The sequence below is a fragment of the Diospyros lotus genome, chromosome 7 (genome assembly GCF_014633365.1).
Source record: "Diospyros lotus cultivar Yz01 chromosome 7, ASM1463336v1, whole genome shotgun sequence".
In the NCBI taxonomy this organism is placed as follows: Eukaryota; Viridiplantae; Streptophyta; class Magnoliopsida; order Ericales; family Ebenaceae; genus Diospyros; species Diospyros lotus.
Genome location: NC_068344.1, coordinates 5,109,872 through 5,122,615, shown reverse-complemented (window position 1 = coordinate 5,122,615; position 12,744 = coordinate 5,109,872). Strand labels below are relative to the sequence as shown.

Below are 12,744 nucleotides of genomic sequence, written 5' to 3'. Positions count from 1 at the left end.
TATATACACATATGCGTAATTTATATATATAAGAGTTTAAATTTAAAATAATAATTATAGATATTTGACTATATTTAGATTTTTTAAATAATTTAATTTTATATTTTAAATCATATCATTCCAAGCATAAAAATTCATATACAAATCAAACGCACCTGTAAAATTCATATATAAATAAACGTTAAACTTAAATTTATTCATTCCAAACAGGTCACAAATTTGAAAGCAGTTTGCGAGACATAAATCTCAATTGTGAGGCATGAACCTACCAAAACACAAATTAACGGCGTTAGAATGATAAATTAACCTTCCGAACGTCTTCCTTGGACGGCCTTAGATATTGGTTTCCGGATCACCTCCCACCCGACCCCTTTGCGTGAGACACTTCGCCACCTGCTTGCCGATCCTTTCCCACAAGGCTCAAACGGGAACGGCCCAGGCAAGGCCCTAATCAATCGATCATCGTTTGGAGTTCTCATATCTGCCGTTCCTTCTCATATCTCAGAATTCAGCGCAATCATTCGTCGTCCCAAATCTCAATTTCATTCGAGTAGAGTATAGCCCCAATTTGTTTGTCCCTTTCTTCTCAGAAATACCCTAACCCTAGGTTTCGGAACATCCCTCCGATAGAGAGAAAAAAGAGGGAGGAGAGAGAGGGAGGCAGGGAGGGAGAGTCACCACCATGGCTAGCGACTCCCAGGACCCCACCCGTCGCAAGCATCGCCACTCCTCCTCCGAAGACGAAGCAGAGGACAGCTCCAAACGCCGCAAGCACCGCCACCATCACCGTCACCACCGACACCGACACCGCTACCACGACAACCGGAAGAATGGGGACGAGGAGCCCCACCGCCAGGAAGACGCTGAAGTTGGCGATCGGAGGAAGCGCCAGGAAGAAGATGGGGTTCCGTGTCTACCGCCGCCGACGCAGCCGCAGCCGCAGCCGCAGCAGCCCCCTCTACTAGGACCCGATTATGACATGGAGGAAGGAGAGATTATCGAAGACGAGGCATTTGGGGCCCGCGACGACGATACGGTGAAAAAGGGAACGGATTCCGATGTGGAATTTGATGGAGTTCAGCTGGGCAATCTTCGCCGTGAATCTGATAATTGCGACATGGTGTGTTCGGATTCCCTTTGTCTTTTTCTTTACAAGTTTGATTATTTGTTTCAATACCTGCTTGGTTGCTGAGAACATTGAAGTAAATCATCCGCTAGTTTATCCTTTCTACTGCTTTGTGATTCCAACTGAAATTAAATTTGAACTCGCAATTAACTTCAGCTTAGTGAAGTTCGTGACCTGTGTTAAGTAGTTTGAGCGTCAGAGGCCATAATTGTTTATTGGGATGACTTCTCTGCAACCAAACAGCGCTATCAATTGTTTTATGAAGTGATTGTATTATTAACGGTTTTAAAATGAGGTCGTTAAGAGTACGTGGCTTTCTCATGCCTATGTTGGGACCTGTTTGCATCACAGACACGAGAAATGTATCTCCCACAGTTTTGTACTCCATATGTGCAACTTGTTTTCCAGGCAGAGTTTTTCTAGGCGTTACTGAAGACTGATGGCTTTCAATTAATTTGTAAGAACTGGTTACAAGCTTTCATTTTCTGCATGTTATTAGCAAATATAACTTTGTTCCCCATTTTGAGTGGGTGCTTTTGCACCTGGAATCCTGTGAATTTGATCAATTTATTTATGCTTTGTCTTTCAGGGAAATCATGGACTTACTGATTATTGCAGTCCCAATTCTAGTTTCCCACCCGCAGAAAATTTCAATAGTGGTTGTAATCCAAAATCATTGGCGGTGGAGAAAAGTGATGAGGAAATGACAAGCAAGACAACTGCGGATTATAATGTTCATTTGATTGGTGGTCTTAAAATTCATAATGAGGTCTGTTTACGGGGAAATTCAAGTTCTTGGCATGAAATTAATGGGGATATTGGAAAGGAATCCGCTAAGGACAATTATGAGCCTCATGCAGTACTGGAATCCCCCATTAAAGGAAGTATTAAGAGAAAGAGCTACTATGATGATGACGACCTTGATTCTGGGGAACTGATAAAACCGTTGTCATCTGAAAATAATGAGGACAGGACTGACAGGCACAGAAATGTCACTTGCTCACCTTCCCATGATGGACCTCATAAAGAGGCTCATAGGAGGAATAGATCAAAGTCTCGTGACCAGACTGAGGAAAGGTCTCAATCGCAAAGCGCTTTAGAGGAGGCTTCTTTTATGAAAACTGCACAGCGGAAGGATGATTCACTTCGTAGAGATAACAGAAGAACTTTTAGTGATTCAGATGATGACAGAATAGGAGGACATAATTGGGACTACCAACACTGCAGTAGGGATTTGTTAAATGATAAGGAGCATAGTTCTAGTTATGGCAGATATACCAGGCAAGTGGACAGGCACCACAGTCGTGAGACTCGAGATAGAGGGAGGGAGGGGAGTCGGGATACTTGGGATAGAAATAGGGAGGGTAGAGAGGTGGGTGGTGATAGAAGAAGGGAGAGGGAGGATGATCGATACAGGGTCAATGACAAGGGGAGAGAGAGGGAAAGGTACAGGGAGGGGGATAGAGATAGGGAGAAGGCTAGGGAAAGATATAGAGACAGGGAAAGAGAAAAAGATAAGGAGAAGGAAAGGAGGAGGGAGAAGGAGAGGGACCGTGAAAGAAGTAGTGGAGTGGATAAAACTAGAGATAGAGAGAGGGAAAAAGAGAGTGACAGGGTTAGCAGGCTCCATGGTTATGGGCAAAAAGTTGGTTATGATTATCGGGATATGTATTATGAATCCAAGAATCATAGAAATGATGATCACAAAGACAGGGATAGAAAAAAGGATCGAGAAAAAAGTTCTGCTAAAGTTGGTTCTTTAGGTGAAGATGAGGAGAAATTTAAAAGGTACACATTCTTCAACATTTACATAGTGGTGGGTGGAATTCGTATGTTCTTCCTGTTGATGCATGCGGTTCTTGCTTTGACTGTAGAGATGAAGATGAACAAGCGGACTATCAAGAAAGGATCTCATTACAACTTATGGATCAGGAAGAAGAAGATCTTAACAGGATTAAGGAGGAGAGTAGAAAGAGAATGCAGGCTATCCTGGAGAAATACAAGTCTCAGCAGTTACAGCAACAACATGAGCCTCATCCAGAGAACAAGAGTGAGCTTCTTTGATCTGTGAACCTTGCTTTTTAGTAATCATGTTCCTTTTTTTTTTTGGTTTAAATCCTGGAAAAACTGGGGATTCTAGTGATTGAACTGGCCTAACTTTCTGACAACCTTTCTCTGGGAGCTTATTTATAAGCGTGCAAATTTACACAATTTTATTTGCTTTATACTCTTTTTTCTTTGGATTTTTTAGAACCTTGTGTTTTGGAATGGATTTATTCTTGTGGTGTGTATATATAACATTATGCATAAATGTGAATTAGTAAACAGTAATTTAGTTACTAATCAGTCACTGTTTCATTTCATAAGTTAAATTCTGCATTATTGGTCCATATCTGGATGTCCTAATTATGGATTTAGTCAACATTGAGACTGACAGATCTAATATTTAACTTAAGTTACATTCTGTACTAGACTGCTGTTTTAATCATAGGTGTGAACTTTACTTGCACTTATAATTATTGGATATTGACAGATAAGGAGCATGCTGAACATGCTTTAAAGGAGGTGCCTAGTGTTAGTGTTCCTCGAGAAGCTATTGATGCAAGGACCAAAGGTGCTGACACGTTTGTTGCTGATCAGTCATTTACACCGGGGAAATCTCCACCTCAGGATGGTAGTTCTAGTTTTGAAAAGACTTCTGGCGCAGGGGGACTGGGTGAAGGTACACCTAAGGTGTGTTTTGTTCCCAAATTCTTTATTTATTTGTGTATGATCTGTCTCTCTCAAAATGCTTTGTTTTTACATGGTCAAGGACTAGATGTATATATATAGAGATTGGATTGCCTCTGTTGCTTGTGTGTTCTAAATTTTTTTCCCTTTCTTTCATAATATTTTGTCCCCTTAATGTCTGTCACCTATATATGTAGTAATTTTAATGCCTATGTTAATATCTTTAGGCACCAAGTACTTCTGCCATATAATTTGGCATATCAAGCAAGGCGCTCAATAATATTGATTTTAAAGTTCTTGGTTTTAAAATAGGGCATGATGTCTGTTTCTGTTTGATTTGACAGAGTGAGAGGTCAAATGATATTTTCTGTGATGATATTTTTGGAGATTCACCTACTGGAGTTCGTAGAACGGTAAGTTTGTGTTGAAATATATTTTCTTTCTAATATATACAAGTTCATTCTTTTGCCTTGCAGCTGTAGATTTGTTTTTCAATGTATCATGTAATTGTATGCTTTTTGTTACTTGATTTATCATGTAATAATTTGTGTGCTTATTTTCTTTGTAGGTCTCTCTATAACTTTTTAAATGTGATTAGGAACCTGTGGCAATGGCTGAAATGGTTGTTAGAACCAATTTTGGACATTCTTGACTAGTTTATAATCTTATCAATGATTATGGATTGTGCTAATTTTGTTTCCTTTGTCATAATTGCTTATCTAGAAATTTTTCATTTATGTTAATGAAACTAGCTGCTAAGTGTGGTTTTTTTTTTTTATGCCAATATCTGCAACCTTTATCCAGTTCCTCAGTCAATTATTTTCTCTTCATTGCTCAGAAGCTTGAGATATTGCAAAGAGATCTTCTATAGGTGCATTCAGAGTGGAGTTCAAACATCATTTGGCGGACTGGGATTTATATATGTGTCTTGAGTGTTCCTGTACATTTTTGTTTACTTTCCTTTAATTCTTAATTAGGTGGCAAAAAAAATTGGACTAGCTACAATGTGATTATTGTTGAGGTGTCTTATGTGATGATTTGCAGTCTCATTCCATGGACTGGGATACGCTTACCTCTTGAGAAGGGGTGGTCTTGGGATGAAAAAGGTTGGGGTTGTTTAATGAAGCCTTTTGTGTAAGTGGCTTTGGAGGCTTGAAGGATAATGGCTGTGGAGTACAGTGATTCAGATGGATAATCGGTGCCCTTGGGGAGGGACACCTTAAAATTCAAAGATTTCAAGTTGAGTAAGTCGAAAATGTAATATATGAAATGTAAGTTTAACAAAAATAGAAGTGTGGATAATAATGTGGTGAGACTTGAAAATTAATTTGTTCTAAGAAAAGACTGAGTCAAATATATCAGATTAATTATTGAAAAAAAATAGGGTAGATTGTTGATAATGTTATTTACCAAATTAAGGTAGGATGGCTAATGATGGGAGTGCCATTTTATACAATTGTAAAATTCATCTAAAGCTAGAAAGAAAATTTTATTGGGCTGCTGTAAAACCTGTTTTGTTTTATGGAACAGAATGCTATGTTGTATGTGCGAAATTGAGCATGAGTCTAGGCGTGAGCAATTGGTTTTTTTGATTGGTTATTGGCCGGTTTGGTAACTGATCCAAAATATTTGAACTTAATTCACAATGAAACAGAACTGAATTGAATTTTTTGAAGAAACCGAATTAACCATATCAGCTAAAATGAAAAAATATACAAAAATAAATGACCAAAATATACAAAATAACCAAATTTTATTTAATATATTAGAATTCAAGATAATTTCTTTTAGGAATTTACAAATCTGGATACAGGAAAAAGGTTCCTAGAGCTAAAATGAAGAAATCCCGTCAGAAATTTACAAATTTAATAATATTCCTTAAACTAACAGTCCTTTAAGCATTTCAGTGATCCCTAAGGGAAGACAAGATGGAATTAATCATGATAATCAGAGGTTTTGCATCTCATTTCCAAGTTAATCCTTCAAAAATCTCAAATCCAATTTGAGTTATTGAATATTCTTTTATGTCAATTCAGGAAAACTGCCAATACTTATTCCACCCATTATGCAGTCTTCCTTAAAAATAAATTTACTGAACAAACGTAAAACCAATCTGTCTTCAATAGTGGACATTTGGCATTGAATATAAGATGGTGATTGGACAAACCATACATCACTGACCTACTAGGAAAGTTTGTAATATGAAATAGGGTGCCCTTCATGCAATAAACTACAAAACACCTTATTAATGACACTTATAGCTAGCGCCTTGTGGCATCTTTGTTTTAGCATCCTCTAGAAAATGAGGAATAGCTCATAGGTATATGATTCCTCAATGGGTATATTAATAGCTTGTTCGGAAACAATTCTTATGAATTGGAATTCTGATTCCATAGTTTTAGTGATTCCAACAGAATTAGAATTTTGATTATTTTGTTTGAAACAAAACATTAAAACTTGAATTAAATTCTAATTCTTACATTTGGAACCAAGATGAAAATGGAATTGAGTAAATAATTTGACCATATTATCTTTAATAACTCAATCAAAATAAAAAGTTAATGTACAACATTACTACTACTGCTGCTACTATTTTTGGCGATGAGATCCCATAGCCATTAAAAATTAATTTGAACTTTTAAATGTTAACTCTGCAAAATAAATAACATCGAGTTATACTTTTATGCGATAGAAGATATTTAATATATTTATTAAATATAAAAAATAAGATTACACAGATGGCATCACATATATAACCATGGCATCTATTTTTGGTGAGAAAAACAATATAATACGGAATGGTCTTTGTAGAGATAAATTAAATGTGGCTAAGAATTCCAGTTCTTTTATTTAACAATTTTTGCCAACTTTGATCGGACTTTTGATTCTAAAGTTTAAAGGTAAATGTAATTCTAGGTCTTTTTTATTTCCAAATTCAAGAATTCATTAAAACTTTGGAATTGATTAAAACTTTGGATTTGAAATTTCAATTCCTAAGTTTTATAGGTTTTGAACGAGCTGTAAACAAAAATATACATGTAATAAAAATGAGACTCAATGAATAAAACAATTGTTTTGATCTACAAGCAAACTACCAATATAAATGGGAACTTTTTTTTTTTGTGGAGGTAACGTCCCATCACGAGCACCCTCACCTACTGCCCCCAGAGTACAGTGAATGAGGTATATCAGGGAACTTGGTGGCCCTAGGTTTCGATCCCAGAGCAACACTCTAACCACTTATTGAAGTGAGTAAGGTTTGATCAAGGAGAAATCTGGAAACACTTAGTGCAACAACAAAGCTCAAGGAGAACAAAAACCACTGTCAATCAGAGCATGGGTCGTTGGAGGGTGTCCCCTGTTGCACGGTGGTGGTTGGTCTCCTTCAAGAGCAGCAACTAGGGTTGGCAACAGAGGCCCTCCTGTATTGGTAGAAAATGCTTTTTCTATTAGGTTGTTTTCTTTGATTGATGGTTGCAAATAGATCGACAATTACCCTTCCTCCTTGTTCTAGTTTTAGTGATACTAGCCTCAATATTGGCGATAGTTATTGGCTCTTTGAAGATAGTGAAGCTTAATCGAGGAGAAAGGGTCGATGGCTAGGGTTATGTTTGATAGGGGGAAAGAGTTGTATCTTTCAATCTTTTATAGATATTGTAATGAACTGATACAATTTTGGGTTTTGACATTTTTTCTTTTCCAAAATTGATCCGAAACCTGAATTTTTTGTACAAATAAATCCGAATTGGAACAATTTGCCCAAAAAATTGAATCAAAGTAACCACAATTGCTGTGTCTAGAAATTTGATATTACCCGAATTTGCTCACCTCGAAGCATGACTGAGTTGATGATAAATTGGGCAAATGTGCAATCGCACAAGAAATTGAAAACGAGGTCATTTATAGTAAGGGTGATCTATTAAAGTTAAGATATGTGAGACACTTTTAAGATAGTTTAGACATGTGAGATGAAAATCAATGATGAAAGGAACTGTTAGGCATGACGTAGGATATAATGGCTTTATAGAAGATGTTGGTGAGATAAATTCATGTAGCTAACTCACCTAGTGGGATTAAGGCTTCTTGTTGTTGTCCGGTTGCACATAAAAGCATTATAGGAGGTTAGGAAGCTTTATTCAACTTTTTTCATTTTTGGGATTTTTAGAAATAGGCTAGGTTTTGGTTCCATAGTTTGTGTGGGCATTTACTACTTTGTGAGTTCTTCCCTAACTTTGTCATCTTGATTTAAGAAGGCTTTAATTTATGAGTTATTATCTCATTTTCTTGTGATGATGTCGTGTGGTCTTGTCTGTTAGATGTAATCTTTAGAATTGTTGATATTTAGTGTGTGCCACATTTCTTAGTATATTGTATAACTTTTGTATACACACAAGGAAGGTGGCCAGTTGGGTTTGTTGTCTTTCTAGAGATGGAGTCTTCCTGACTTGCTCATTATGCAATGCTTTTTCTGATGGAGGAGGGGTGGGTTTTTTGTGGAAAGAAATTTGGAGATTGGAAGCCCTCCTATGCTAACCTTTTTGCTTACAACAACAATCCAAGACCTTAACTCCACTAGGTGTAGTTGGCTACTTGAATTTTAGATCTCCAATAATCTCTATCCATGGCCATATCTTTGCTAAACTTACTATTTTTTTATTGGACTGCTTTTTTTTTTTTTAGTTCTATGCTTACTTCTATTAAGATTGAAGGTGCATATGGTGATGGATTGGTGTTTCTTTTGCAAAAGAGATGGGAGTTAGTGTACCATCATCTTTGCCACTTCACAGTGGCTTGAGATACTGGGGCCTTGTGATATTTTTGGCATACAATAGGCTCATGCTAGACATAGTTTGGAAGGCTTTTTGTGCCCAGGATTGTGTTTGTTCCATTTGAAGCTTGAGGCATACCTTCATGGCTACTCCTTTTTGTGTTATGTGGCATATTTGGCACAACTATGAGAGCTTTTAGAGGATATTGCCTGTAACCATTTTCTTATTTTGGTGGATTAGGGAGGATACTTCTATATCCTTAGACTTTCATATTTTTATAAATAATTTTGTGGTGTAACTAGTCCCTTTGGTTGTACAAGGTTCACTCCGGCTGTTGCCTAGATACAACAATGATTTTATTTGAATGGAAACGTCCTTGTCAATGAGCTTGCAAAAATAAGAAAACAATCAGAGGGCGCATGGAGGTCCCCGCGCAAACACTCCAATGCTTAAATTAGATATTGAAGATAATAAAAACTGTATTGAAACCAGTATCAGAGGTGTCCCTAAACTGGAACTCGCGACCTTCGAAGGTACTAAACCGCGATGGTGGTTGAGGAGGTGTGAGAAGTTGTTCGAGATTCACCAAGTATCAGAGATTCAGAGGGTGGCCTTGGTAGTAGCATATCTTCACGATGAAGGAGATGTGTGGTTCCAAGGGTGGTCCAGGGTAAGAGCGAACTATAATTGGGAGGACTTCACTCAAGGCCTCAATGAAAGATTTGGAGAACGGGGACGGTTGGATATAGTACAAGAATTTAATCGCTGGAGACAAGAAGGCTCAGTGATGGATTATCAAGCGAAGTTCGAAGAGCTCAAGTTCTTGATGCTCAATCAGAACCTTGGCCTCACTGAAGATTATTTTGTATCCAGCTTCATAGGAGGACTTAATGAGGAGCTTCGATCATTAGTCCAAGTTCTTAGGCCCAGGACGGTTCCGGAGGCAGCGGAGGGGGCTTAGCTACAAGAAATGACGTTTGACGCGTTGCTGAGGAAACAAAAGGGACAGATCAGAGGAACCCAAGGAGGAATGGTATATCAGGGTGGTAGACCACCAGGAAGAGAGGCAATCAGGACGGGCCCTAATACCAGGTATTCCGCGTTACCTACACCCCCTCTAAATACGTTGAGCAGGCAGAGACAAGCTGTTGGAGCAAAGGAGGATAGCAAGACTGTGTTTTAGGTGTGGGGAAAAATACACACCAGGACACCAATGTAGAAAACAACTGCTGTTGTTGGACGGAGAAGAGGAAAGGGATGAAACAAAAGAATTGGCAGCAATAGAAGAAGACGAGGACGAGGGCAGTGGCGCCATATCATTACACGCTATTAAAGGAGTGGCTAATAGCAAAGTTATTAAAGTAGAAGGGAAGGTGCACGATAGCTCTCTCATGGTGTTAATCGACAGTAGGAGTACCCACAGTTTCATTGATGAAACAACGGTTAAAAGAATGGGATGGCCAACAGCGAGGACACAGCCATTATCAGTCACGGTAGCTAATGGAGATAAAGTTCTCAGCAAATTAGCTTGCATGGGGTTCTGTTGGGAGATGCAAGGGGAGGAATTCCAGGCTGATCTTAGACTACTCAGATTGGGGGGGCTGTCATATTGTGCTGGGGGTAGATTGGATGCGGGAAGTGAGTCCCATTAGCTTTGACTTTAATAACATGGAAGTAACGTTGGATAAAAAAGGGAAAATAGTGGTACTGTAGGGCCACATGGAGGTAGGAGCATGCAAGTTGATAAGGGGCAAGAAGTTACAACGAATGTTCAAAAAAAAGTGGGCACAGGTGGCTCATCTATTTTCCATTGAGGCCAGCGATCAGCAAGGGAAACAAATTCAGACAGTAAGCTCAAAGTCTTCGCAACAGGTACTTGAACTAACCCTTTTTGATTCATTGCTGAATGAATATCAAGATCTCTTCGTAGAACCTAAGACTTTACCTCCTATACGTTCCTTAGACCATACTATACCCCTCATACCCCAGGCCGAACCTGTCAACATACGATCTTATTGGTACCCGCCTAAACTCAAATCTGAAATTGAGAAAATGGTCGGGGAAATGTTAGATCAATCCCTTGTCCGCCCAAGCTACAGCCCTTTTGCTTCCCCTGTTCTATTAGTTAAAAAGAAAGATGGAACTTGGCATTTTTGTATTGATTATAGACAGCTTAACGCCATAACTGTTAAGGACAAGTTTCCTATTCCCATCATTGATGATCTACTTGATGAACTCAAACATGCAACCATATTTACTAAGCTAGACTTAAGGGCTAGATACCACTAAATTAGAGTCCATCCTGATGACACTTTCAAGACAGCCTTCCGAACACATCATGGGCATTTTGAGTTTACCGTAATGCCATTTGGCCTCACGAATGCCCCAGCTACATTCCAAGCCCTCATGAACCAGATTTTTGAACCCTACCTTAGAAAGTTTGTGCTGGTTTTTTTTGATGACATACTAATATACAACCCATCCGCTGACCAACACCTTAACCACCTTAGGGCTACATTTGAGATCTCGCGATTCAGTCAGCTATGTATCAAGCGGTCGAAATGTGCCTTTGCATAGCCCCAAGTCGAGTATCTCGAGCACATTATATCAGGAGCAAGAGTGGGGACTGATTCGAAGAAGATTGAGGCAGTTATGGCTTGGCCCAAACCTGCCAACATACGGGCCTTAAGGGGTTTTCTGGGGCTTATTGGTTACTATCAGAAATTTGTGAGGAACTATGGCTCTATAAGCAAACCGTTGACAGAAATGTTAAAGAAAAATGGATTCCAATGGAGTACTAAGGCAGAAGAGTCCTTTGAGCAGTTAAAAGCAGCTCTAAGCAGCGTGCCTACGCTAGGGTTGCCTGATTTTGATAAGCCCTTTACATTAGAAACAGATGCAAGCAACGGGCATAGGAGCGGTGTTGACTCAAGATGGAAGACCTTTGGCTTTTCTTAGCCAAGCTTTGGCCCCAAGACATCAGGGCCTTAGTATCTATGAGAAAGAACTGATGGTAATGCTAATGGCAGTGGAAAGGTGGCGCCACTACTTGGAAGGAGGAAAGGTTATAATCAAAACAGATCATGAGAGTTTGAAATACATTTTACAACAAAGGTTGCACAACCAATTACAGAAAAAAGGTATGTCTAAACTCATGGGCTTAGATTATGTGATCCAATACAGGAAGGGCAAAGAAAATGTTGCAGCTGATGCATTATCTCGCTGTCATGAAGAAGGAATGATCGCAACCATATCTACAGTGGTACCCGATTGGTTCCAAGAAATTACTGATAGCTACCACACGGACGGGTGGACCAAGAATCTTCTAGAATAGCTAACCGTGAGCACCACCAGCAAACCAGGGTACTCACTTACCAATGGAGTAATTAGATACAAAGGCAAGATAGTAATCGGTGATTGTAAGGAGCTGAAGGACAAGATAATCCATGCATTGCATGGATCTCCAATCGGAGGACACTCGGGTATCCAAAACACATATCACAAAGTCAGACAGTTATTTTTTTGGCCACAACTAAGGAAGTATGTGTGGGAATATGTATTGAGGTGCGAGGCTTGCAGACGTTGCAAGCATGAAACAGTGGCCCACCCCTGCTTGCTTCAACCTTTAGAGGTTCCAGATCGCGCTTGGACTAATGTTACTATGGATTTTATTGAAGGCCTACCAAAGTCAGAGGGAAAGGATTGTATCCTAGTAGTTGTAGACAAATTCACCAAATTTAGCCACTTCATCGGCTTAACCCATCCGTTCTCAGCTTAGGAGGTGGCTCGAATCTACTTGGATAATGTGGTAAAGCTACATGGCGTCCCTAGATCAATTGTCTCTAACAGAGACAAAATATTTACTAGCCTGTTTTGGAAAGAGCTGATGAAAGGCCTCGGAACCAAACTCCTAATGTCTACCGTATACCATTCTGAAATGGATGGCCAAACTGAACGCGTTAACCAATGCCCAGAAGGTTACCTACGGTGCTTCAGTTTTGTGTAGTCCAAAGGATGGCATAAATGGTTGGCAATGGCACAGTGGTGGTACAACACGAGCTTCCACAACTCACTTAAGATGACTCCATTTGAGGCCCTTTATGGTTACAAACCAAATTT

At 39.1% G+C, this 12,744-nt stretch overlaps 1 protein-coding gene across 10 annotated transcripts in view; it reads left to right on the top strand.

Annotated features, from left to right (window-relative positions):
- The first annotated feature begins 321 nt into the window (after positions 1–321).
- LOC127806074 (uncharacterized) overlaps positions 322–12,744 on the top strand; it is a 37,285-nt gene continuing 24,862 nt past the window's right edge. For 9 of the 10 annotated variants that reach the window (XR_008024337.1, XR_008024335.1, XR_008024331.1 and 6 more), the window contains exons 1-5: positions 322–1,120; positions 1,716–2,914; positions 3,001–3,176; positions 3,660–3,859; positions 4,201–4,269. Coding sequence is in view for 1 of the 10 variants with exons in the window: in XM_052343069.1 (XP_052199029.1) it covers positions 683–1,120; positions 1,716–2,914; positions 3,001–3,176; positions 3,660–3,859; positions 4,201–4,269 (2,082 nt within the window). In the remaining 9 variants the exon portion in view is untranslated. Of the gene's footprint in view, positions 1,121–1,478; positions 1,584–1,715; positions 2,915–3,000; positions 3,177–3,659; positions 3,860–4,200; positions 4,270–12,744 lie in introns of those variants that run through there. The other variant, XR_008024338.1, reaches the window with a different exon arrangement.